Source organism: Oryctolagus cuniculus, chromosome 5 (assembly GCF_964237555.1).
Source record: "Oryctolagus cuniculus chromosome 5, mOryCun1.1, whole genome shotgun sequence".
Classification (NCBI taxonomy): Eukaryota; Metazoa; Chordata; class Mammalia; order Lagomorpha; family Leporidae; genus Oryctolagus; species Oryctolagus cuniculus.
This window is the reverse complement of record NC_091436.1, coordinates 96,579,793-96,604,373: the sequence shown is the minus strand read 5'-3', so window position 1 is coordinate 96,604,373 and position 24,581 is coordinate 96,579,793. Positions and strand designations below refer to the sequence as shown.

The window sequence follows — 24,581 nt, the reverse complement described above, 5'->3', positions numbered from 1 at the left end:
TTATGGTATATTTTACTTATATTAAATTTTACTTCAGTTCTTCAGTAGATCATAAGTGAGGGATCTGGGGAGACCTGTAACTCTATTTTTTTTAAAAACTTCAAGTACTTATTAATTTTATTTGGAAGGGCAGAGCAAGAGAGCGAGAGAGGTAGAGAGAGAAAGAGAGGGAGGGAGACTGATAGAGAGATCCCATCCATTGGATCACTGCCCAAATGCTTGTAGTAGCGTGGGCTGCCAAAGCCAGCAGCCTGGAACCCAGACCGGGTCTTTAATGTGGTTGTTAGGGACCCAAGTACTTGGAGCCATCACTTCCTGCCTCTCAGGGTATGCATTAGCAGGAAACTGGAATAAAAGTGGAGCCTGTACTTAAGCCTAGGTGCTCCTTTGTGGGGTACAGGCCTTCCAAGTGCCTGCTTAACCACTTGGCTGAGTGCCTCCGTGGGAAGTCTCCCTTTTGTCAACAGTCGTCTGTCCTGAGAGTCGGTTGACCTCATTAACCTTAGTTTTCCTGTCCATCTGAGAAGTGAAAACTGCAGATTAACATTACTTTTAAATACTTTCTTATTTGTTTTGGCTACCAAGTGGCTGGAAAATAATCTTTTTTTTTTTTTTTTTTTTTTTTTTTTTTTTTTTTTTTGACAGGCAGAGTGGACAGTGAGAGAGAGAGACAGAGAGAAAGGTCTTCCTTTGCCGTTGGTTCACCCTCCAATGGCCACTGCGGCCAGCGCGCTGCGGCCGGCGCACCGTGCTGATCCAAAGGCAGGAGCCAGGTGCTTCTCCTGGTCTCCCATGGGGTGCAGGGCCCAAGCACCTGGGCCATCCTCCACTGCACTCCCTGGCCACAGCAGAGAGCTGGCCTGGAAGAGGGGCAACCGGGACAGAATCCGGCGCCCCAACCGGGACTAGAACCCGGTGTGCCGGCGCCGCTAGGCGGAGGATTAGCCTAGTGAGCCGCGGCGCCGGCCAAAATAATATTTTTTTTAAAGGTTTATTTATTTATTTGAAAGGCAGAGTTACACAGAGAAAAGAGAGGCAGAGAGAGAGAGAGGGTCTTCCACCTGATGGTTCACTCCCCAAATGGCCATAATGGCTGGAGCTGCACCTATCTGAAGCCAGGAACCAACAGCTTCTTCCCGGTCTTCCACGCAGGTGCAGGGGCCCAAGGACTTGGGCCATCTTCTACTGCTTTCTCAGGCCATAGCAGAGAGCTGAATGGGAAGTGGAGCAGCTGGGACCCGAACCGGCGCCTATATGGGATGCCGGCGCTTCAGGAGGGCGTTAACCCACCGCCCTGGCTGGAAAATAATCTTTAAAGGGCTTTCCACACTAGTTTAGATTTCTGTTATAAATAGAATAATAGAAGTGGACTTAAGAGGCTTCATAAGAAATATCTAGGGGCTGGCACTGTGGTGCAGCAGGTTAAGAAGCGTCCTTCAGCACCCGTTCAAGTCCTGGCTGCTGTATACCAGATCCAGCTCTTTGCTAATGGCCTGGGAAAAGTGCTTGGGCCCCTGCACCCACATAGGAGACCTTCAAGAAGTTCCTGGCTCCTGCCTTTAGACAGGTCTAACTCTGGTCCTACGGCCATTACAGAGTGAACCAGAGGATGGAAGATTCTCTCTCTCTCTTTCTGCAACTCTTCCTCTCAAATAAGAAAAAAAAAATCTAACAGTGCACATTCTAAAGACATTTCAGATTGATGAGATAAGATCAACACTAATTTGATGTGTTTATAATTGAGACTGGTGAATGAAATAGACTTGGGTAGCCCTTTTTCAGTTATGGTGTGTGTGTGTGTGAGAGAGAGAGAGAGAAAGAGAAACAGAAACAAACAAAATGTTGCATTTGTTTATTGGGTTAAAAAGTTGTTATTCTGAGAGTTTTAAATCGATAATTCTATAATCTTTTAATTTGTTAAATTTCATTATATGTGCATTTAAGAAATTAAATCTGCAGGTTATATTAGTATATAAAATATTTTAGAAAAGTAAGTCAAGTAATAGCTTTCTTGCCTGAGTTCTGTCACAACAGTTTGCTGTTTTACCTGTTATCAGCATTCCTTGTAGGGCTGATGTACTTCTTAAACCTTGAAATTTGTAGGGAGTGATTTTTAAGGTTGAGTTATAAAATTTGCATCTGTGACTTTTTAAGACTGTCTTTTCTGTAATATTTATTATTTCCTTTTTATATATTTTGAGTAATATTATCATCTGCATTTGGTTAATGTCTGAACATAGTAGGTAGTCAATACATATTGTAGAATTGTATATTAAATATGAGTTTCTCCATATCATTTTTCAGAACAGTTTTCCTAGCCATGTATATATTTAACAAATGGAGTCATAATACCATATTTTGTGATTTTTCTCATGCTAATTTTTTGATGGAATATTTTCATTTCCTTCTCAATAGCTAATCCCCTCTTAGAAGCCTTTGGGAATGCAAAGACTGTTCGCAATAATAATAGCAGTCGATTTGGAAAATTTGTAGAAATACATTTCAATGAAAAGGTGAGAGTTTCATGATGATATGTTTTGGGAGTGTTTGTGAAAAATAAAGGGTCTTGACAGAGTTGGCACTATACTTGAACTTATGGTAAATCCCTTTAAGTTTCTCTGTTACTTTAGATAGATGGGGGAATATATCTGTTCAGTCTGTCAGTAATCTCCTTTCACAATTTATGATACAAATATTAGATTTAAACTTAGCACTGAGTATTACTGTAGTCTTCTTGTGAAACATTGTAGCACCTGCATTGTGTTGTAGTGCAAAGTCAATTCTGATTACATAGAGCCTCAAAACTCAGAATAATCTTGGTAGAGACTTAAGGCAGGTGTTTAAAATGGTGGATGACCTATATACTCCCAGCTTACATTTCAGTATCTGATTTTTCCCTTTTATTTGATGAATATTACAACCTCTTTGATAGAGAAATATTTATTATAATAGTTTGACATTGGCAAGTTATTCTTTAAGACTTAAAGTGCAAAAATATGTTTTCTCTCTATTTTGTCTTTTAGAGTTCTGTTGTTGGAGGATTTGTTTCACATTATCTTCTAGAGAAATCTAGGATCTGTGTTCAAGGCAAAGAGGAAAGGAATTATCATATTTTTTATAGGTTATGTGCTGGTGCTTCTGAAGATATTAGGGAAAAACTTCATTTGAGCTCCCCAGATAATTTTCGGGTAGGTTGGAGGAACAGAATTTTATATAATTTTTGCAAATAAATTGCTTTCAATCCTAAAACTTGATTCAGTATCTAGTTGTATGTGTTTGTAAGATATGTTAAATCAAGTTTTATTGACCTCAATATTTGTGGGCTTTTATCATCTGTGGATTCAACCAACCACAGACTAAAAATATTTGAAAAAGAAATTTGCATATGTATAGATTTTTTTGGTCATTATTCTCCAAATAATACAATAGAACCACTATTGATAAAACATTTAAATTGAATGAGGTATTATAAGTAATCCAGAGATGATTTAAAATATGTGAGAGGATATGCATATTTTATATGCAATACCATGTTTTATATAAGGGACTTGAGCATATACAGATTTTGATGTCCTTGGAGACCCTTTAACCCGTCCCCCAGTGGATACCAAGGGTTGACTGTCTATCGTGTTAGAATGACTGTTGTACTGAGAAGATCTCTACTGAGGTTTTTTGCTAAGGTTATTATATAGGTTGAGCATCCCTTATCTGAAAATCTGAAATCTGGAATGCTCCAAAACCCAAATTCTTTTGAGTACTGATATGCTCAAAATTTTTAGATTTTGGACTAATTTGAATTTGGGATTTTTAGAGTGAAGATTTGACAACTTAACAGACTCTTAAATCTGAAAAACATCTAATCTTAAGTATTTCAGGTAGGGGATCCTCAGCCTGTTTAAGGAGGTATGTATGTAATGGGATAGAAAAACAGATAGATGTCAAGCTATATTAGTCTAAAATCAGTTAGGAATTTATGATAGCTCTGTAATACTAACCTTAACATTACTTTTGTATCTGTAAAAAAGTTTGACCACTGAATTAATATTAATAAAGGATATGATTATAATCCTTAATTCAGGTTAACAACAGATATTTATTGCTTGTCCATTGGGTGCCAGACATTGTGCTAGAATTAAAGATAAATAAGACACAGTACTTACTCCTGAACATCTTAGTATATGATGAGACACACACAAACACACACAACAGTCTGATGGTATATTAAATAGTAAGAAAGAGATGTTTGCATAGAATGCCATGGCATCCTGTCAGTAAATGTGAAAGACATGTTTGAACAACTGACTTTCAAAATCAGTTAACCAGAAAATTATTAATTATTTCGTAATTATTCAGAATTCAGAATATTACTTGAAGTATTGAACTATACTGTGGTTTTTTATTTTAGACTATGTATGTAGTAGGAAGGTAATTTTCATTAATACTTACAGATATTTAAAAACAGATTTTGACATTGAGATATAAAATTTCTGCACTTTAAAAATAGGAAATTATAGTATTGATTTCCTTAATCATTTTATTTAATCTAGGATTTTGGATAGCTTGGTTTGGTAATTAGGAATTAAATATAAGAGTATTGATTTTAATTGAGACAGGGTGAAAAATCTTTTTTCTGCTATGGACTGTTTGGATATTTGTAACATAATTTGCAGGCCATTCAAAACTATCAACTTAAAAATTAACCTGCTTTGGATGTCTTGAATTTCTAGTCCCTCCTGCAGTTGCCTTGGCAGGGCCAAACCAAATGATTTCGTGGACCTCATACTGCCATGGGTTAGACAGTCCCCACTCCCCAATTAAATGATACATATGTTTAGACACTCTGTATTGTTAGCACTGCTTGATAAGCTGTGTTTTGTCCTGTGTTTTTTCCCCTATGAATCATATATATTTAACTATATTTTAAATTTCTTTGTTGTAGTATTTAAACAGAGGCTGCACTAGATACTTTGCTAACAAAGAAACTGACAAACAGATTTTACAGAACCGCAAAAGTCCTGAGGTATGGTAGACTATGTTTTTAAATTAAAATCTTATATGAAAAAAAAATCATGCTGAAAAATGTTTTTTATTTTGTAGTCCAAATAAGATTCCTTACATTAAGGCTTACTTTTAAAATCCTCAGTACTCATCTGTCTCTCCCAATGTGATGCTTCATGTTGCTCTTGGTGCCACAGAAACCAGAGGTCTGGTTTTTCACGGCTGATCCTCTTCTTGTTCTTTTCCCAGTGTTAGGAAGTCTGCTAACATTTTTGAAATTTACTCTCATGTTACCCATTTGTGATTAAATTTAAAATATGCTTTGTAATTTGTTGTCTACTTCTAGGATGAAATAAGTCTAGGACGAAGTAAGCTTTGATGTAGACACTAAGTGGATATTTATGAAAAGATGTTACTATAGTGTTGTATTTCTCTTTAGAACATCACACTTCTTTGTGAAGAGTTTAGTATATTTTTGTAAGTTATCCTATTTTGAGAGTAATTAGATATGTTGTTACACTGTGAAGTATTACTTTTAAAATATTAAATCCTTAATCTGAAAAATCTATAACTCATAAATACAGGTACTAGTTAATATTGCCTTTTAAAAGTTTTTACAAGATTTATATTTAGTATTTAATGGAAGTTTTTAGTATAGTCAGTTTTTCTTGCATTTTTGAGTCAGATGTTTTTGAGTCCTCTAAAATAAATGAATTATGTCTTTAATATATTCATGTAAAAGAATAGAAGGCAAACAAAATGTCCTCGTATTTCAAATTCTTAGCATATGAATCTACAGTTAATTTTTCTTTAGTTCAGCATTTTACATATTGTAGACATAGATGTCTGAATTATGAATCATAAATTTTATGTTACAGCTATGCTTGTAATTTTAAGAAGCAACATTAGTATTTACTATGGTGACTTCTTTTATCTTTATAAGACTATATTATTAGATGCTATCATCAAAATGTTGAGCTGGTATTCTTTCTATTAAGATAATGGAGACATTTGCTAGTGTGACATTGCAGCTGTTACAAAGGGAAAAAAAAGACTATGAATGTGATCTCCTGGCATAGGAAAAAACTATGTAGAGAGGAAATACAAATGGAATTTAACCCTCCAAAGTATAGCACATATGCTGCAAAGAGGAAAATGCACTCTAAGTAGACTTTATCAAGAATCTTATTCATATTATTGAGAGAGAGAGAAAAAGAGTATGTTTATATAGATGAACAATGAATTAATGTGTTTAAATTACTTTTTCTGTCTTCTTTATCAGGAGGATGAGGTGACCATTTTGACTAATTAATCCCTTTGCCTACTTCATTTGAGTGTCATTAAGCTGTGTGTAATTTTTAGGAGAATGCAGTATTTTTAGTCTGGCATATAACAAATAATTAAAATTCTGTTTGTTAGTAAAATGGTGCAGTCTTGTCTGTGGTGCCATCTATGCCCCAAGCACCATCCTAGGCTCTAGCACTTGCCGCCATTGCTGGAAGCCAGGTGACCAGATGGCCCAGCCACTGGTATCAGCTCCACTCCCACCCTAATGGGATTCACTACTCCTACTTCCCTGCTCCCCACCCCCCACCCCCCACCCCCAGCAAAGGTTTAACAGGACCTGTTACTGAACACATGCTCTCTCTTAGGCTCTCTTGCTCTCTCTTACTTTCTTGCCATCCCCCCCCTCCCCTCCCAACCTGTCGGACTTCCCCACCCAACAGTGAACCCTTTCCCTTACGCCGGTGTTTGGTGTGTTTTGTGGCGGCCTAATAGTGTTAGAGACAGTTTTAAATGAGGTGAGCATTCAAATGCAAGACTAAAAATTCTGCATGTGTGTTTTCTGTTAATTTTGGCTGCATGTGATTGTTTCATTTGCTTTTAAGAATGAATAGACATTTTCCAGAAATTTCACATATGCATAATTGAACATTTTAAGAATTTTGTGGAAAAACAATTTCAACTTTTGCTGGGAAACAGTCATTTTTGGGAAGGAGAAAAAAACATCTAGAAGCATCTGTAGTGACAGTGGTTTTTTTTTCCAAATTGTGTTACTTATTAATTCTAACTTTTTAAAAGATTTATTTATTTATTTGAAAGGCAGAGTTACAGAGTGAGAGAGAAACTGAGGTAGAAAGAAAGAGATCGTCCATCCACCGATTCACTCCCTAGATGGCCGCAACAACCAGGCCTGTGCAAGGCCGAAGATGGGAGCCAGCTTTATCTGGGTCTCGCACAATAGTGCAGAGGCCCAAACACTCAGGCCATCTTCCACTGCTTTCCAACCACATTAGTAGGGAGCTGAATTGGAAGTGGAACAGCTGGAACTCGAACCAGAGCCTCTATGAGATGCTGGCACTGGAGGTGGCTGCTTAACTGGTTAAGCCACAGCCTTGGCACCTGTAATGCCAATTAATTCTGATATTATGTTGCCTAATGTTTAATTTTCTGGAAGATTTCTAGTTCAGTTTTTCTGTATCCAATTAACTTTATGTTTCTCCTAGTTTCTGCAGGTCTGATTTTCTTTCCATTTTCTAAATTTGTTATAGGTTCTAATGAATGAATACTTAAGATGCAGGTTGTTTTATGAAAGAAAGCAACTTTTCTCTTTATTTTTTCTGAAATATTTGAAGTCATTGAATAAATTCTTTAAGCACAATGCTTTCAAATAGACTTTCCTTCATATGTTCTTATACAAAAAGATTTAAAAAAAATTTTGTCCATGAAAATTACATCAGCCTGTCTAGTATTTACTGCTATTTATTATTGGTGCAGTTGATTAACCTTTGGGTTAACTGCCATACTAATTGTCAGTTTTTGTTGTAATTCTTACCTTTTTTGCTTTATTTATTTATAACAGACAAATTAAAAGTTATGTATTTGCACAGCACATTGATGTACAATGTCATGTTTTGATGGATGTATGCATTGTGGAATAATTAACATCTGCATTACTCTCCCAGTTCTTTCTGATCTGTGGATGTTGATTCATTTCAATAATCCCTTCTTTTCCACCCAGTTTATATCTTTAATATCCTAGTATTGTGGAGATTTACAGTCAGAATTACAGTTTAATTTGAAGACATTTTGGTCCATTGTCTTGAAAACTTTTTTGAGATAATTAAGATTAGTATGTACTTGTAGGAAATAATATGGAAAGATCCTATGAACACTTTAATCTTGACATTCAAGTTTTAAATGTTATAATGCTAAAGTCTTTCAGTTGACACACTTTATTTTTGCATGCTGTGTAGTGCAGTAATAGACCTGGTTTTAGTTTAGTTTTAGTCTATTTAAATAATATAAAGATTAGTTCATTGACATCTTCTTGTGTTATAGTGTCTCAAGGCAGGTTCTTTAAAAGATCCTCTGTTAGATGACCATGGAGATTTTATTAGAATGTGCACAGCCATGAAAAAAATTGGTTTGGATGATGAAGAAAAGCTTGATCTATTCCGGGTAGTAGCTGGTGTCCTGCACCTTGGAAATATTGATTTTGAGGAAGCTGGCAGCACTTCAGGTTTGTTTGTTTGTTTGTTTGTTTGTTTTTTAAGAATACTAAAATTAAATAAAATTTCTGTCATTTCTTTGTCATATGATAATTGATTTTGTTTATGTACAAGTTTGTCTTCTGGAAATGTCTTGAATATACTGAGCTATGTGATGAATCTCAAAAACAAGGAAAGCTTAATTATCAGTCATTATGAGACCAGTTTTGAACAAAACAGTGATACTGACAGGGAGTAAACATCTCATTTTGAAGGATAAGTAATTCTGACTGACTATCAGGGTCATATTTTGTTACATTTTTCAACTGATATATTTTTCCAAAGTTCACTGGCCAGTGGGTAATGAGGGACAATTATCACAAACTTGTGAGTTAGTCAGACATGGCTAGAACCCAGCTCTCAGTTCTCCAGCTTCATTGATAAGCCTGTGCATTACATAACTTCTGCACAGGTTCCACTTCCATGAAATGGATATGATACTCCTATCTTCATATGTTTATGGTATTTATGATTAATTATGTTTATGGTGAAATACATAATGTGAGTGGTTGAATAGATTAATTCTCTTTTTGTCTGTTAAGATATCTTTAAATTTTTTGTGCACATTGACCTAAACGTCAATAAGTTAATTAGAGCAATTTAGTAAATAAAAGCCCATATAGTTTGTTACTGAGAAATGGAAATAGATTAGAAGCTTCATTTTTTATCCACATTAAAGAGAATATTTAAATACCTGATGATATCAGCTTTTCAGCTCTAATATTTTAGTTTCTGCATAAACAGTTGCACAGGTCTAAATTTGATCCATGAGTGCAGGGATTGGCAAACTATGTTCTGTGGGTCACATTTGGCCCACTGCCTGTATTTGTAAATAAAATGTCATTGGAACACAGCCATATCTATTCACTTCCATGTTGTCTGTGGCAGCTTTCATGCTGCAGGGGCAGAGTGGAATAGTTGAGACAAAGACTAAATGTCCTGCAAAGTCCAGCATACTTAATCTCTGGTCCTATAGTGAAAAACAGTATTGACCCTAACATTAATACATTATTTTAGAGCCTTACACTAATGATGAGTTTTGAGAAACCTAAAACACAGTCCTTAAGAACATAGGTTTTCATATCCGATCTTTGAGGCTTTTTGATACTTGGTTTCATCATTTGTAAAATGAATAATCCATAAGAAATTCCTTTGAAGTGCAGTACCTAACAATACTACGCATATAGGGGAGGGGCGTGGGAGAAAGGAAAAAAGAACATTAAAGAAAACATGTCTACTCTGGGCAAGACCCTTCATATTCTGTATTTTATCATAAACATAAGGTGGTAAGAGCATCATCTCTCTTTTACAGAAGTGGAACCTGTGCAGAAGTTAGGTGACTTGCATGGTGATTACTGAAGTTGTAGGCGTGAGAGCTGTGTTCTGCTGATGTCTAATTCAGGAGCTTGAGATGATTAATTGTCCCTCATTGCTTCCAGGCCATTGAACCCTGTGATCTTTGAGCAAACTAAGGTAGAAATCTTCATGTTAAGAAGAGGAATTAATGAATGAAGTATTTTTACATATGTTCTTTGCTCATAGTAATCACTGTATGTGTTTCATATGAATAAGCAACATAAGCATATAGATTACTCTCAACTTAAAATGAAAAGCATTCAGACAAAATTAGGTGTGTTTTTAGTGTGCATAAAATATTTTACTAGTTTTCTGGATGGACTAGAAAATTTATTTTGAAAATATAATTGAATGTTAGCATGTATTTTATTTGGTCTTTAGTACTGTACAAGGGAGCCTGTGGAAAGTCCTAAATAAAATACATAAAAATTAAATTTAGAGGAATTAACTCACACCTTGGTAATGTTAGAAGTGATAGATGGCATTTTCACATATCTTATTATGACCACTGGTAGAGCATGCAGATATACAGAGTAATGTTATATGATCCAATTTGTTGAGGAACACTAAGTTGTCAAAGGGTACATAGCACATATTTGCATTCTTTTATTTTTCTACTCAAACTTCCTTTTGTTGATGGGAAAATGAACAGAAAGTAGAGAAAACTGGAATGAGGCAGTAGATCATGAGTATTAATAAACTTTACATTTTAGGGTACTGGCGTTGTTGTACAGTGGGGGTTAACCTGTTGCCTGTGCTGTCGGCATCACACATGGGCAGAGTTCTGCACCCCTGGCTTTCGCCTGGCCCAGCCCTGGCCTTTGTGGCCATTTGAGGAATGAACCAGAGGATAGAAGATACCTCCTTCTCCGTCTCCCTATCTCTATCTGCTCTTCTGCCTTTCAGTTAAACTGATTAAAAAATTTTAATATTTTATTTAATATTTAATATTTGTTATGGTTATCTTCATCTTTCTTATGGTTTGTCCTATAAATCCAAATGACTTTTTTTTTTTTTCAAATGAGGTTTTATTTATTTACTTGAGGCAGAGTTACAGAAAGGGAGAAACAGAGAGTCTTTAATCTTCTGGTTCATTCCCCAAATGGCTGCGGCTGCTGGAACTGGGCTGATTCAAAGCCGGGAACCAGGAGCTTCTGAGTCTCCCACTTGGGTGCAGGAGTCCAAGCACTTGGGCCATCTTCTACTGATTTCCCAGGCCATCAGCAGAAAGCTGGATTGGAAGTGGAGCAGCTGGGACTCAAACAGGTGCCCGTATAGGATGCCAGTGCTGCAGGCATCTACTACTACTGTCTAACCTACAATGCCACAGTGCCATCTCCCAAATGGTTTCTTTTTAATTAAAAGTGTTTTTCCCCCTTTAAAGCTCAATTTTGATAGGTCCTAACAATGTGAAAGAAACTTATATTTTTATAATTATTTTATTGAAAAGTTTATTCTCCAATAAATTCTTATGTGGCTTTGCCATAAAAATAATTTTTGTGTGATAGAAATGCAGAAAATACCATATCAAAAATATGTTATTAAAACAGATTTTTTAAATGTTTGAAAAACTTCTTTTTTGGAAAGGTAATGGTGTGAAAATTTTGTTATTTTGTAATATTTTGACTTTTTAAGACTTTAAAAGTAAATTTTATTATCTTACCCTTACATATGATTTGCAGAACTGTGTAAGAAATTCTTCAATATTATAAAAAATCCTTAAATGAATTAACAAATTACTGATCTGTTTTTTCAGTTGTGTAATTTTAAGTAATGTGTTATATAATCAAGCATGCAGTTTTATAGAATCGAGACATGAGGAATAAGCTTACTTTTAATATATTTTCTCTCTTTTTAAAAAAGATTTATCTATTTATTTGAAAGTCAGAGTTAAAGAATGAGAGAGAGAGAGAGCGCGCGAGCGAGAGAGCCTTAACCCGCTGGTTTACTCCCCAGATGGCTTCAAGGAGCCAGGAGCTTCATCTGGGTCTCCCACATGGGTGGCAGGGCCTGAGCACTTGGGCCATCTTCTGCTGCTTTCCCAGGCACATTAGCATGGAACTGGCTTGGAAGTGAAGCAGCTGGGACTCGAACCTGTACGCTGATATAGGATATTGGTGTTGCAGGTGGTAGCTTAACCAACTGTGCCACAAAACTCACCCCTTAATATAAAGTATTTGTGTCTTCATTACTTTTTTATAGTAGTTTTATCAAGATATAATTAATATACCATTCAATCCACCCATTTGAAATGCTCAGTTCGGTAGTACAGTTCAATCTCTTCAGAGTTGGGCTGCTGTCACCTTCGTGTTCGAACACTGTTCATTTCCTCACAAAGAAACCTGACTCATTAGCAGTCAATTCACATTATCCACTTCTGTGAACCCTAAGTGACCCCTAATCTCTCTCTATGTAAGCTTGCCTGTTCCGGGTATTTCATATAAACAGGATCATACAATATGTGGTCTTATGTGACTGGCTTCTTTGTTGTAGCGTAATGTTTTCAAAGTTAATCCATATTACAGCATATGGAGGCACTTTATTTCTTATTGCTGAACATATTTCATTGTATGGGTAATACTCAATTTTGTTTATCCATTTGTTGATGTATATGTAGGTTGTTTGCATTTTTTTGAGCTATTATGAGTCATGCTGCTTGGAACATTTGTGTACACACTTTCGTTTGGATGTATATTTTCATTTGTCTTCAGTAATAAATATGTCCACGAGTGCAGTTGCTGAGCTTTATGGTAACTTTTTAACCTTTTGTGGAACTGTCAGACCATTTCTCAGAATAGTTGTCCCATTTTGCTTTCCCATTAACAGTGTGGGAGAGTTTCAGTTTCTCCATTTCCTTACTGACACTGTCTATTTGATTACAGATATTATGGTGGGTGTAAAGTGCTACCTAGTTGTGGCTTTTATCTCCCTTTTTCCTGATGGCTCATGTTGTTGAACATCTTTTCATGTGCTTACTGACCATTTGTGCATATATTTTTTGATAATTCAGATCATTTGCAGTTTATTAATTGGGTTGCCTTATTATTAAACTGTAAGACTTTTATACATTATAGATGTATATCTCTTATCTGATAAATAATTTGCAAATCTTGTCTCCTATTCTATGGATTGTCTTTTCATTTTTTGGGTAGTGCTCTTTGTAATATAAAAGTTTTCGATAAAGTCTAGTTTTTGTTGTTGTTGTTGTTGTTGCTTGTGCTTTTGGTGCCATGTCTAAGAAATGAGGATTTGCTACAGTGTCATGAAGACTCAAACTTATGTTTTCCTATAAGAGTTGATATTTTTAGCTTTTATATTTTGGTCTTTGACTTAATTTTGAGTTAATTTTTGTGTATGGTATGCGGTAGGGGTCCAACTTGGTTCCTTTGCATGTGGATATTCAATTGCTTCAGTACTGTTTGTAGAAAAAATTACTCTCTCCTCAATCGTCTATTAAATACTTTTCAACTTTTTTTATCGTGATAAAATCCTCTTGATTGCTGTGGCACAGTAGGTTAATCCTCCACCTATGGCACCGGCATCCCATGTGGGCGCCGGTTCTAGTCCCGGCTGCTCCTCTTCTGATCCAGCTCTCTGCTATGGCCTGGAAAAGCAGTAGAAGATGACCCGAGTCCTTGGGCCCCTGCACCCACGTGGGAGACGTGGAAGAAGCTGCTGGCTCCTGGCTTCAGATCAGCTCAGCGGATAGAAGACCTCTCTCTGTGTCTCTCCCTCTCACTGTCTGTAACTCTACCTCTCGAATTAATAAATTAAAAAATAAGAACAACAACAAAAAAGAAATCCTCATGATTTTCACATACTCTTTATAGATTAGAGGTTAGGCTTGGAAGAAATCATTTACAAATGTTAATCTTTGAAAATATCTGTAAGACATTTTTTATTTTAATATAATTTGTCATAGTCAACATAGCTACATATTATTTATATAAATAATAGTGAACCTTGGTGTAGTGCTTACTGTGTACCAGGCACTATTGCAAGCATTGCACGTATTTGACCTTATTGGTCTTCATAACAACCATGTTTAGTCAATACGGTTATTAATACATGTAGTATTTTATGGATGAAGAAACTCAGCACAGAAAGAATGAGTAACTTATTCAAGGTGACATGGCTAGGTCACAGGGCAAGCAGAGCTAGATCAGCCCAGAGACTATAGCAATGTCTTTTTTTTTTTTTTTTTTAAAGATTTATATTATTTATTTGAAAGAGTTAGAGAGAGGTAGAGCCAGAGAGAGGGATGGGGAGAGAGAGAGCGAGCGAGCGAGCGAGCAAGCTTCTATCTGCTGGTTTATTCTTCAAACGGCTGCAATGGCCAGAGCTGAGCTGATCCGAAGCCAGGAGCCAGGATCTTCTTCCAGGTCTCCCAGGCGGGTGCAGGGGCCAAAGCATTTGGGCCATCTTCTACTGCTTTCCCAGGCCATAGCAGAGAGCTGGATTGGAAGAGGAGCAGCCAGATCTCGAACTGGTGCCCATGTGGAGTGCCAACACTGCAGGTGGTGGCTTTACTCACTACACCACAGCGCTGTCCCCTAGCAGTTGGTTCTTTATCCCTTCACTCTACCTCCAAGCAACATGAGCACATGCATTTATACACACATACATAGATAGGACTTCCATATCCAAATTGACCTACTAAAGTGCCTTCCAACATTTGCACTAAAATTACTCTTTTTATGTTTCCTGGAGTTAGGAATTTTAATGATAAGACATTTTATTTCTCTAGGGATTTAATATAAAGAATTATATTATTAATCTGTTTCGCTTTCAGAATCATAAAAAAATGAAACTGTGGCAGCTTAGTATTGATGGGCTGAGAAGGTTATAACCTTGGACTGCCTTGGGTGGAGGTTTGCTGTTGATCTTGGCAGTGGATGGTGAGAAAGTGAGGTGATTTAAGAGTTACAGATAAACCTTGTCTGTTCCATAGTTGTATATAAAGGAAGTACAGTTCTAGGAAATGAATCTCAAAAATGTGATTTATAGAATGTTTATTAATTTCACATTAAAGTATATTTTCATTAGGTGGTTGTAATCTGAAGAATAAATCTACTCAGTCATTGGAATATTGTGCTGAATTACTGGGTTTGGACCAAGATGATCTTCGTGTAAGTTTAACCACAAGAGTCATGCTTACAACAGCAGGGGGCACCAAAGGAACAGTTATAAAGTAAGTTCCTTAATTTATTACTCTGCAAAAAATCTTGCTTTGCAGTTTGCAAAGTCCTGCCTTGCAGTTTAATAGTGAAGAATTATTTTTCTGAAAACACTAAGATTCATAGTTGATCTTCATGCATCATTCCTTCTCTTCGTTATGCTGTAGAACTTGTGCTTGGTCAAAATTCTATGCACATCACTGAGGTAATCTAAATACAAATAAATGGAAATTTGCATTGCTCTTACAGTTGTTCCTTGCAGATATTCTGCATGGCACAAATTTAGTATGTGTAAGGTAAGAGAGAAGTTTACTTTTGTACAACTATGAAATTATTAGTTGATTATGCACACCACTATCAGGATGTTCTAGGCAATAGATCATTTTACTTTAAAATGATTTTTCATGCAAATGGGATGCACTCTATAAGTGCAACTCACTTTAGCAAAATACTCACCAAATAGAACTTCTTTAAGATTTCTTCATTTAGAGGAAATTGCAAATGATAAGAAAATAAGGACCTGGTCAAGATTTTTTTTAAAAAAAGATTTATTTATATATTGGAAAGGCAGAGTTACAGTGAGGCAGAGGCAGAGAGAGAGAGAGAGAGAGAGAGAAGTTTTCCATCCAGGAGTTCACTCCCCAAATGGGCACAATGGCCAGCGGTATGCTGATCTGAAGACAGGAGCCAAGAGTTTCTTCCAGGTCTCCCATGTGGATGCAGGGGCCCAAAGAGTTGGGCCATCTTCCACTGCTTTCCTAGGCCATATAAGAGAGCTAGACTGGAAGAGGAGCAGGCAGGTGGTCTTAAACCAGTGCCCATGTGGGATGCTGGCAGTGCAGGCAGTGGCTTTACTCGCTACACTACAGTGCTGACCATCAAAAGTAGTTTTTTAAAAAAGCTTTGCTATTTAGAAAATTTGCTACCACTTACAGTTTTGGAAACATTAGCAAGGTATATTTAGCCTGACTGCTTGCTAAGTTAATTCAAAATTATTCTTTTGTCAAGAAAAAAATTGCTAAATTCCATAGAGCAATCTCTGGGAGCCCAAAATAGGACCCATAAAAGCCCAGGTGGGTGGGCATCAGGCATCATGTCCTCCATTACCCCAGCAGAGTGTTTGGAAATTTTGTTTTATGTTAGGCTTTCTTCGTCAGTCTATAATTTTGTTGAGGACAGTGACTGTGTGTCTGTGTCTGCAACATTTAATGTTATACCATGCAGTTACTTAATACTATATAGTAGAGTTGGAGACTTCATATTTTAAGATGTAAACTTTTTAAAAATCATATAAATAACTTTTTAAACTTTAAAGCTATCCTCAATTCAGTTATTCCTTTAATGTTTAAGGAAAATTATTCCTCTGAGTAATTATTTACATATTCAACATGAAGGGTAAATTAAGATTTAAAAGGTGGCATAGTGCTCAAAGCCTCTGCCTGTAATGCTGGCTTCCCATATGGGTACTGGTTCGATTCCTGGCTGCTCCACTTCCTATCCAGCTCCCTCCTAATGTGCTTGGGAAAGCAGCAGGGGAAGACCCAAGTGCTTGGTCCCCTGCACCCTCATAGGAGACTTGGAAGAAGCTCCTTGTTCCTGGCTTCAGTTTGACCCATCTCTGGCCATTGCGGCCATATGGGAGAGTGAACCAGCAGATGGAAGATCTCTGTTTCTGTCTCTCCCTCTCTCTCTGTAACTCTGCCTTTCAAATAAATAAAATAAATGTTAAAAAAAAGATTTTTCAAGCCTAAAAATTCTTTTACCCAGGAATATACTCTTGATAATTTAAAAAAATTCCTATAGTTCTTATAGTTTTCTGCTGAGCCTCATTTATCTACACCCATTCATGTATGCCCCCTGGTAATTATTTTGTTCTTCACAGTAAATATTCCAGCATGTATTGACTTTGATATCAGGCATTATTTTGTGATATATTATCTTAAAGAGTTTTCCCTGGTGTAATCCGTTTTTGTTTTTAATAGGGTACCCCTGAAAGTGGAGCAGGCAAACAATGCTCGTGATGCCTTGGCCAAGACTGTGTACAGCCATCTGTTTGACCATGTAGTAAACAGAGTAAATCAGTGTTTTCCCTTTGAAACATCGTCTTATTTTATTGGTGTCCTAGATATCGCTGGTTTTGGTAAGTATAGCTTCTTTTTTGAGTTTATATTTGTTTGATATTTTACACATATTAAAATGATTTTTTGAGGTTTCTACCTTGTTATACCTCCTACTTGATATATTTTCAATTACATGCCCATACCTGTGTTTCATAATATGACTTACAGAGGAAGCTGATGTTTTTTAAAAAGAGGGAGACTCATGGGGGGTAGTTTTAGTCGTACTATTACTAAAATTACAACATGCTGATTTAAGCCATTTAATGAAGGATGTGGCTGTCCTCTTAAGTGAATATAGCCGAGGAAAGGGAAATTCATGAATGCTACTAACAAAGATAATAAAGTCACTAAGTAAATAAGTAGCAATAAATATAATATTTAAAGCCATTGATTAATATGTAGAACTGGCTATAGGTTGACCGAACATATAGGCTAACTTCATTACCATGTGTCAGAATTCATTAGTGATAATTTCAACAAATAGCTCCTGCTAATTCATTTTCCATCAGATGAATAAAATATCGTAAGTGATTGAGAACAACTGTGGAACCGTTCAATTAGAAATGAAATGGGTCATCATCATCTGAGCACTGCTTTGCTCTGAATGATTGTGGTTTTGTGTTGTGCTTTATTCATGGGGGTGATACCTTCTGGCTGGGAAGGTGTGGAATTACTTGATTATGTCAAGGGAAGATACAGGTGTTTACGTCTTGGAAGGGACGCTGTTTTACTGTTGATGTGATACATGTTTTAAAATTTATCACAAACCATTGCCTTTCTTCAAAGGTACAGAAACACCGGTCAGTGACTTAAGATTTCATGATCTTTAGATATTTCTTTCCTGGTCTATCCTAGTTTTAGTTTGATTTGTCCACATCCTCGCCAGCATTTGTTACATTCTGTGTTTTGGGTTTTAGCCATTGTGAGAAGGGTGAGGTGATACCTCATTGTGGTTTTGATTTGCATCTCCCTGATGGCTAGTGCTGTTGAGCATTTTTTAATGTATTTATTGGCCATTTGCACTTCTTTTTTTGAGAATTGTCTATTGAAGTCCTTTTCCCATTTCTCCACTGGAATGGATTTTTTGTTGTGGAGATTTTTAAAGTTGCTGATGCATTTGGGATATTAATCCTTTGTCAGATATGTGGTTTGCAGATCTTTTTTCTCCTTCTTTTGGATGTCTCTTCACTCTGTTGATTGTTTCCTTTCAGAAGCGTCTGAGTTTGCTGTGGTCCCATTTGTTTAGTTTTGCTTTTGCTGCCTGTGCTTTGGGGGTCTTGTCTAAGCACTTGTCTCCTACACAGGGTCTTGGTGTGTTTCCCCTACATTTTCTTCCAGCAACTTCATAGTCTCAGGTCTTAAATTTAGATTTTTCATCCCTCTTGAGTGATTTTTGTTTATGGTGACAAGTATTGGTCTAATTTCACTCTTATACATATACGCATCCTGTTTTATTGGCACCTTTTGTTGAAGAGATCATCCCTGCTCCACTGTATGGTCTGAGCTCTTTTGTGAAAAATCAGTTGGCTGTATGTATGTGGATTAATTTCTGGGCTCTCTATTCTGTTCCATTGATCTATGTATTGGTTTTTATGAGAGTACCAAGCTGTTCTAATTACTACAGCTTTGTAGTATGTTTTGAATTCAGGCATTGTGATGCCTCTAGCTTGATTTTTCTTGTTCAGCATCACTTTGGCTATTCTGGGTCTTTTGTGATACCATGTGAATTTTAGGATTGCTTTTTCTATTTCTGTAAAGAATGTCATTGATAGTTTTATAGGGATCAGATTGAATCTGTATTGCTTTCGGTAGCGTAGACATTTTAATAATACTGATTCTCCCCCATCCATGAATATGAACTGTCTCAATTTTTCTTTCATCAGTGTTGAAAAAATAACTTTTGTTGTAGAGATCTGTCACTTCTTTCATTAAATTTATTCCTAAATATTTGATTTTTTTTTGTGGCTATTAATCAGATTTCTTTCTTGATTTCTCTTTCTGTGAGTTCATCATTAACATTCAAAAAAGCTACTGGTTTTTTAAGTTTATTTTGTAACCTGAAACTTTAGTAAATTGGTTTATCAATTCTAACAGCTTTTTGGTGGCATTGTTTAGGTTTTTCCGTGTACAACATCATATCTTCTGCAAACATGGATAATTCAACATGTTCTTTTCCAATTTTGATGCCCTTTATTTCTGTCTCCTCTCTAATTGCTCTTGAAGCAGGGTATTTTTTTTAATAATTTTAGTGTCTTATAAAATTTAAATATAGAACAATTTTATGTGTTTTTTAAGACCTGACTTTAAATTCATCCCGTGATAACCATAACATTTTATTCCAAGATGAATGTCTGTGAAGTTGATTCGATAATGACTCCTGGTTTGGGTTTTATGTTTTCAGAGTACTTTGAACATAACAGTTTTGAACAGTTTTGCATCAACTATTGCAATGAAAAACTTCAACAATTTTTTAATGAAAGGATTCTAAAGGAGGTAATTGCCATTATAATTTAAATTTAAGATCTGTATTAAGGTATTTTAAATCTCAAAGAGAGACATGCTGCAGTTCTCCTCATTGAGGGGGGAATCCGTGAAGCCAAGCAGATACTAATGGTTCAGCTCTGATAGGTGACCCTTCAGAAGTGAGCATCTGCTGTTTCTTACCAGTGTCCTACTAAGCTAGGGTTCTGCTTGCTTCTTTCTGTGATTCTGCCACTACATGTGACTTTCTAGTTTCATTCCTGATCTAGCAACTCCTGCCTTTCTTCCAAGTCTGTTTCTGCCCACTGGCTACCTGCTTGTCTTCTCTCTGTGTGCAGTAGCAAAGCTACCAAATCAGGACATTCTGTGGAGCAACTGGCCTGGAAAGCATCTGGGTAGTACTCTCCCTTCCATGCTGTTTTGTGGACGCTCAACCGCCTGTGCATGGTTTGCCTTTGGGGCCATGATCTGTGGTCCACAAGGGAATTTTCTGCCACTGTTTACAGCAGATAATTATAGGCCTGGCACACAGTCACAATACCAAGTGTAGGACAGTTATTTTGTAATTCTTTAGTGTGCAGAGTAAATAAAAATAGCTTTGGATCAGTTGATTTGTGATTTTGCTCAGTATTTTTTTTTTTGCCATGAATTCTCCAATATTTTCTACCAATACCATTGACTCTACTTCCTTTTTATCATTTGAGAGATACTTTACTAAATGAATACAGTAGAGTTAAAGGGACCTGAAAGTTCATCTGGTCCAGCCCTTTATTTTGTAGACAACGAAAACGGTTCCCAAAATATTTAAGTAACTTCTGCAAGCCTGAGCACACCCTTCCTGGCCACTGGCCTACAACAGTGTATTTTCTTCATGTTAATACTGCTGTTTTCTAAATTCTGTCCTCTACTATGTCTCAGCTGAAATGTGTAATGCTTTCTTTCTTATCCCCATCCCATCTATCCTTTAGCATTTTTTTAGAAGATTTATTTTTATTTAATTGAAAGAGTTACAGAGAGAGGTAGAGACAGAGAGAGAGGCCTTCCATCCAATGGTTCACTCCCCAGATGGCTGCAACGGCCGGAGCTGTGCTGATCCGAAGCCAGGAGCCAGGAACTTCTTCTGGGTCTCCCACGTGGGTGCAGGGGCCCAAGGACTTGGGCCATCTTCTACTGCTATCCCAAGCAATAGCAGAGAGCTGGATCGGAAGAGGAGCAGCCCATATGGGATGCTGGTGCTACAGACCAGGGCTTTAACCCGCTGCACCACAGTGCCAGCCCCTCTTTTTACATTTTTAAAGTTGTTTTTTTTTTTTTTTTTATTTTATTAGAGGCCCAAGGGTAGAGAGATAGAGATAGATGATCCATCTGCTAGTTCATTTCCCAAATGTTTACAACAGCCAGGACTAGGCCAGACGGAAGCCAGGAGCCTGGAACTTTATCTGGATCTCCCAAATAGGTGGCAGGGACTCAGCCACTTGAGCCATCACTTGCTGCTTCCCAGGGTGAACATTACCAGGAAGCTGGATCAGAAGTAGACGTAGAACTTAATCTCATGCACTACCATATGAGATGCAAGCATTCCAAGAGGTGTCTTAACCCAGTGTGCCACAACACCTAACCCTTTGCCATATTTTTATTATGCATTTGTCCTTTTTTAAGTTTGTTTATTTATTTATTTGAAAGTCAGAGTTGGAGAGGGAAAATGGCAGTGAGAGATATCTTCCATTTGCTGGTTTACTCCCCAGATGTCTACCACAGCCACTGCTGGCTACCACTGGCCAGACCAAAGCCAGGAATCCATGAGATTCATCCAGGTCTCCCACATGCGTGGCAGGGACTCAAACACTTGGGCCATCTTCCACTGCTTTTCCCAGGCCATTAGCGGGGAGCTGGATTGGGAGTGGAGCAGGCAGGATATGAACCGGTGCCCAGATGGGATGCCTGTGCCACATGAGGAGGCTTTACCTGCTGTGCCACAACACTGGCCTCTATGTCTTTGTCTTTATGGGTTTTCTAGCACATTTGGCTTTTGAACATTTTACTTATATAGTACAGTTAAACCAATTCTGGCAGAAACAAATAGGTAAAACAAATACTTCTCAGTAAGATAGTTTCACTGGGAATGCTTTATTCAGCCACATTACTGTGTGAGATTTTATGTGCTTGCCTCTCATTTAGTGTACCTTAATCCTTCTCTTCCACACCAGCCTAGCAGGAAGCTTTATCTAGAAATAGAAACTGTGCAAAGAGGATACTGTGTCTTGATTTATGTTTACTTTTATAATAATCCTTTAAAATAAACATGAATTTCAAACTCATATTGTGTTGAAATGGACAATGCCTTCTAGAATTTCTGAAAACTTTTCTAGTAGATCTCATATGAGGAAATATTTAAACATAAAATGTTAAGACACATTAACTCACATTAACTTAAGTTCATTGCATAGTTCACCATCTGTGTTAAAATCCTTTTTTAAAATTTTTTTTTAAAAATAAGATACTGATTTTTACATCTAGGGATTCAACTTTTGATTTATATATTATTCTTCCAAATTACATTTATTTTTTCTAAATGACATGTACTTTGTATGTATGATATCACTGTGTAGGTATTATAGCCTGTTTATATTAATTGCTATTTCTGGAAATGTTCTAAATCTGTTCTTTCTTTGGAAAACTGCTGAGGGTTGTACTTGTTTGTATAAACCTTTATACTCTCGTAAGTGTTATGATCAGAAGCAGCACGAACTATTGAAGCCATTTTATATTTCACAGTGTTTCCATATTTTCATTCCTAGGAACAAGAACTCTATCAAAAAGAAGGTTTAGGTGTTAATGAAGTGCATTATGTGGATAATCAGGATTGTATAGGTATGTTATTTTTTACTCCACCTTTGGGAAATATGGGAGATAGTGAATGTATTTACTATGATTGCTCTATGCTCCGTGATTGACATTACTAGTTATGGGATTTGAAACTGATATTTGAGACAGGATTACTTCTCTAATACTGATTTCATGTTATTTTTCCTGCCAAGGCATCAAATTCAGCTTTGTTGAAAGATTTTCTAAAGTCTCTTGTATTTATTGCGGTGGGTATTTTCCTATTCAAACAAATAACATGTGAGTCAGTTAAGAGGGAACTCGGTTGTATAGGCAGAGAAAGGGTTTCTCATCTCAAATGAAGAACTCCCTGTCCAGGCCAGGTTCTAGATAAGGATCATCAAGGTTTAGCTCTGCTATCCTGTGATTTTCTTGGTTCTTTTCTCCTCTGTGCCTTGGCAGCATCATCTGGCTAGTTGGAAGTTGACTTTAGAAGTCCCATATGTCACATCAAATGCTACTGTACAGCAGAATAGAGTCTTTGTTTTCCTCGTCTATTTTAGCAGTAAAGTAACTTTTCTGTAGACCCCAGATAGCTCTCAGTCTGTCTTTTTTTTCCCCCAGTCCATCTCTAAAATCAACTCTTGGGCAAGCCTCGTTTGAAAATCCAATTTGAAAATCCAGTCATTAACTCACAGATATTGGCAACATATTTTTGTAATAACAAGAATATTGTAATAGTTCACATTAGAATTTTCAAAGTACCTTCACATTCTACCTGGTCTGCTCAGTATTCCCTTAACACATCATGTCCTTTCTCATCTCTGTGCCTTTGTGTGATTTGCTATCTTGTCTGGAGTTTGCCCCCTTCCATTTATCTCTTTATCCACCTGTACCTCACTCTGTGTCTGTGGGAACACTCCCATTTATAGCTTACTTCAGCATGCGACACCTCCTTCACCACCACACTTACCCAAGAAGCATCATTTTGTGACCAATGACAGTAGAATCTTAATTTCTAATCAGGGATTTCTGTGTCCTATAGCTTTGTCCTACTCAGTAGTTCTTGTATACTGTGTTTAAGCAGTTTACCTTTTACAGTTATTTTGAATGAGCCAGACATCCAGCAACATGAATAGATGGACATACAAATATTTTATTACTTAAAAGTTTTGCTTGAAAACGTTTATTTAAATTTTATTTATTTTCATTTTATTGGAAAGGGGTGGGGGAGAAAATCCATCTCTTGCCTGCTGGTTCACCCCCCAAATGGCCACAATAGTCTGGACTGGTCTAGGCGGAAGCCAGGATCCTAGAACTCCATCTGGGTCTCCAGTGTGGCCATGTGGAGCCTGAGATTCAATACTTGATCCATTATCTGCTGCCTCTCAAGGTGAACATTAGTAGAAAGTTGGATCAGAAGTGGAATAGCTAGGACTTGAAACAGGCTCTGCAGTATGAGGTGTTCTAAGCAACAGCGTACACTACTGTGCCAAATGCCCTTCCTGAAAGCATTTAAATCAGTTTGAGAAAGTAGTATTAAAAAGCTAGTCATGCAGAACCTTCTGTGGTTTTACTTCATTTTGAAATATTGACTGGCATTTGTGGCTCTGCAAGTTAAACTGCTTTTTGCAATGCAGCATCCTATATCCGAGTGCCAGTTCAAGTTCTGGCCTCTCTGCTGCTGATTGAGCTCCTTGCTAATGCATTAGGAAGGCAGCAAATGATGGTCCAAGTGCTTGAGCCCTTACCACACATGTGGGAGACCAGGATGGAGTTCTGGCTTCAGAATTCACCCTGGCCTAGCCTCTGCTGTTGTAACCATTTGGGGAGTTAACCAGCAGATGAATAATTCTCTCTCTCTCTCTCTGTCTCTCTGCCTTTCAAATAAATAAATGAAAAATCTTAAAAAAATCATCAGTATCACCTGGAAAAGTGGGAATTTCTTCTTCCTTAGCTTCTTATCCTAATTTACAAGTGGAACAATTACTACATTAGTTGCTTGCTTTATGGATTTTTTTCTCCTAAAACTTAGATTAAATATATGATATATATATATTTTTTGACAGGCAGAG

The 24,581-nt window shown here is 36.9% G+C and overlaps 1 protein-coding gene across 10 annotated transcripts in view; it reads left to right on the top strand.

Annotated features, from left to right (window-relative positions):
* Positions 1–24,581, top strand: part of MYO6 (myosin VI) — a 173,917-nt gene that overhangs the window by 87,422 nt on the left and 61,914 nt on the right. For all 10 annotated transcript variants that reach the window (XR_007923236.2, XR_011388642.1, XM_008263127.4 and 7 more), the window contains exons 9-16: positions 2,416–2,513; positions 3,024–3,188; positions 4,940–5,020; positions 8,341–8,521; positions 14,952–15,096; positions 17,065–17,222; positions 19,604–19,695; positions 22,482–22,554. Coding sequence is in view for 8 of the 10 variants with exons in the window: in XM_008263127.4 (XP_008261349.3) it covers positions 2,416–2,513; positions 3,024–3,188; positions 4,940–5,020; positions 8,341–8,521; positions 14,952–15,096; positions 17,065–17,222; positions 19,604–19,695; positions 22,482–22,554 (993 nt within the window). In the remaining 2 variants the exon portion in view is untranslated. The remainder of the gene's footprint in view (positions 1–2,415; positions 2,514–3,023; positions 3,189–4,939; positions 5,021–8,340; positions 8,522–14,951; positions 15,097–17,064; positions 17,223–19,603; positions 19,696–22,481; positions 22,555–24,581) is intronic.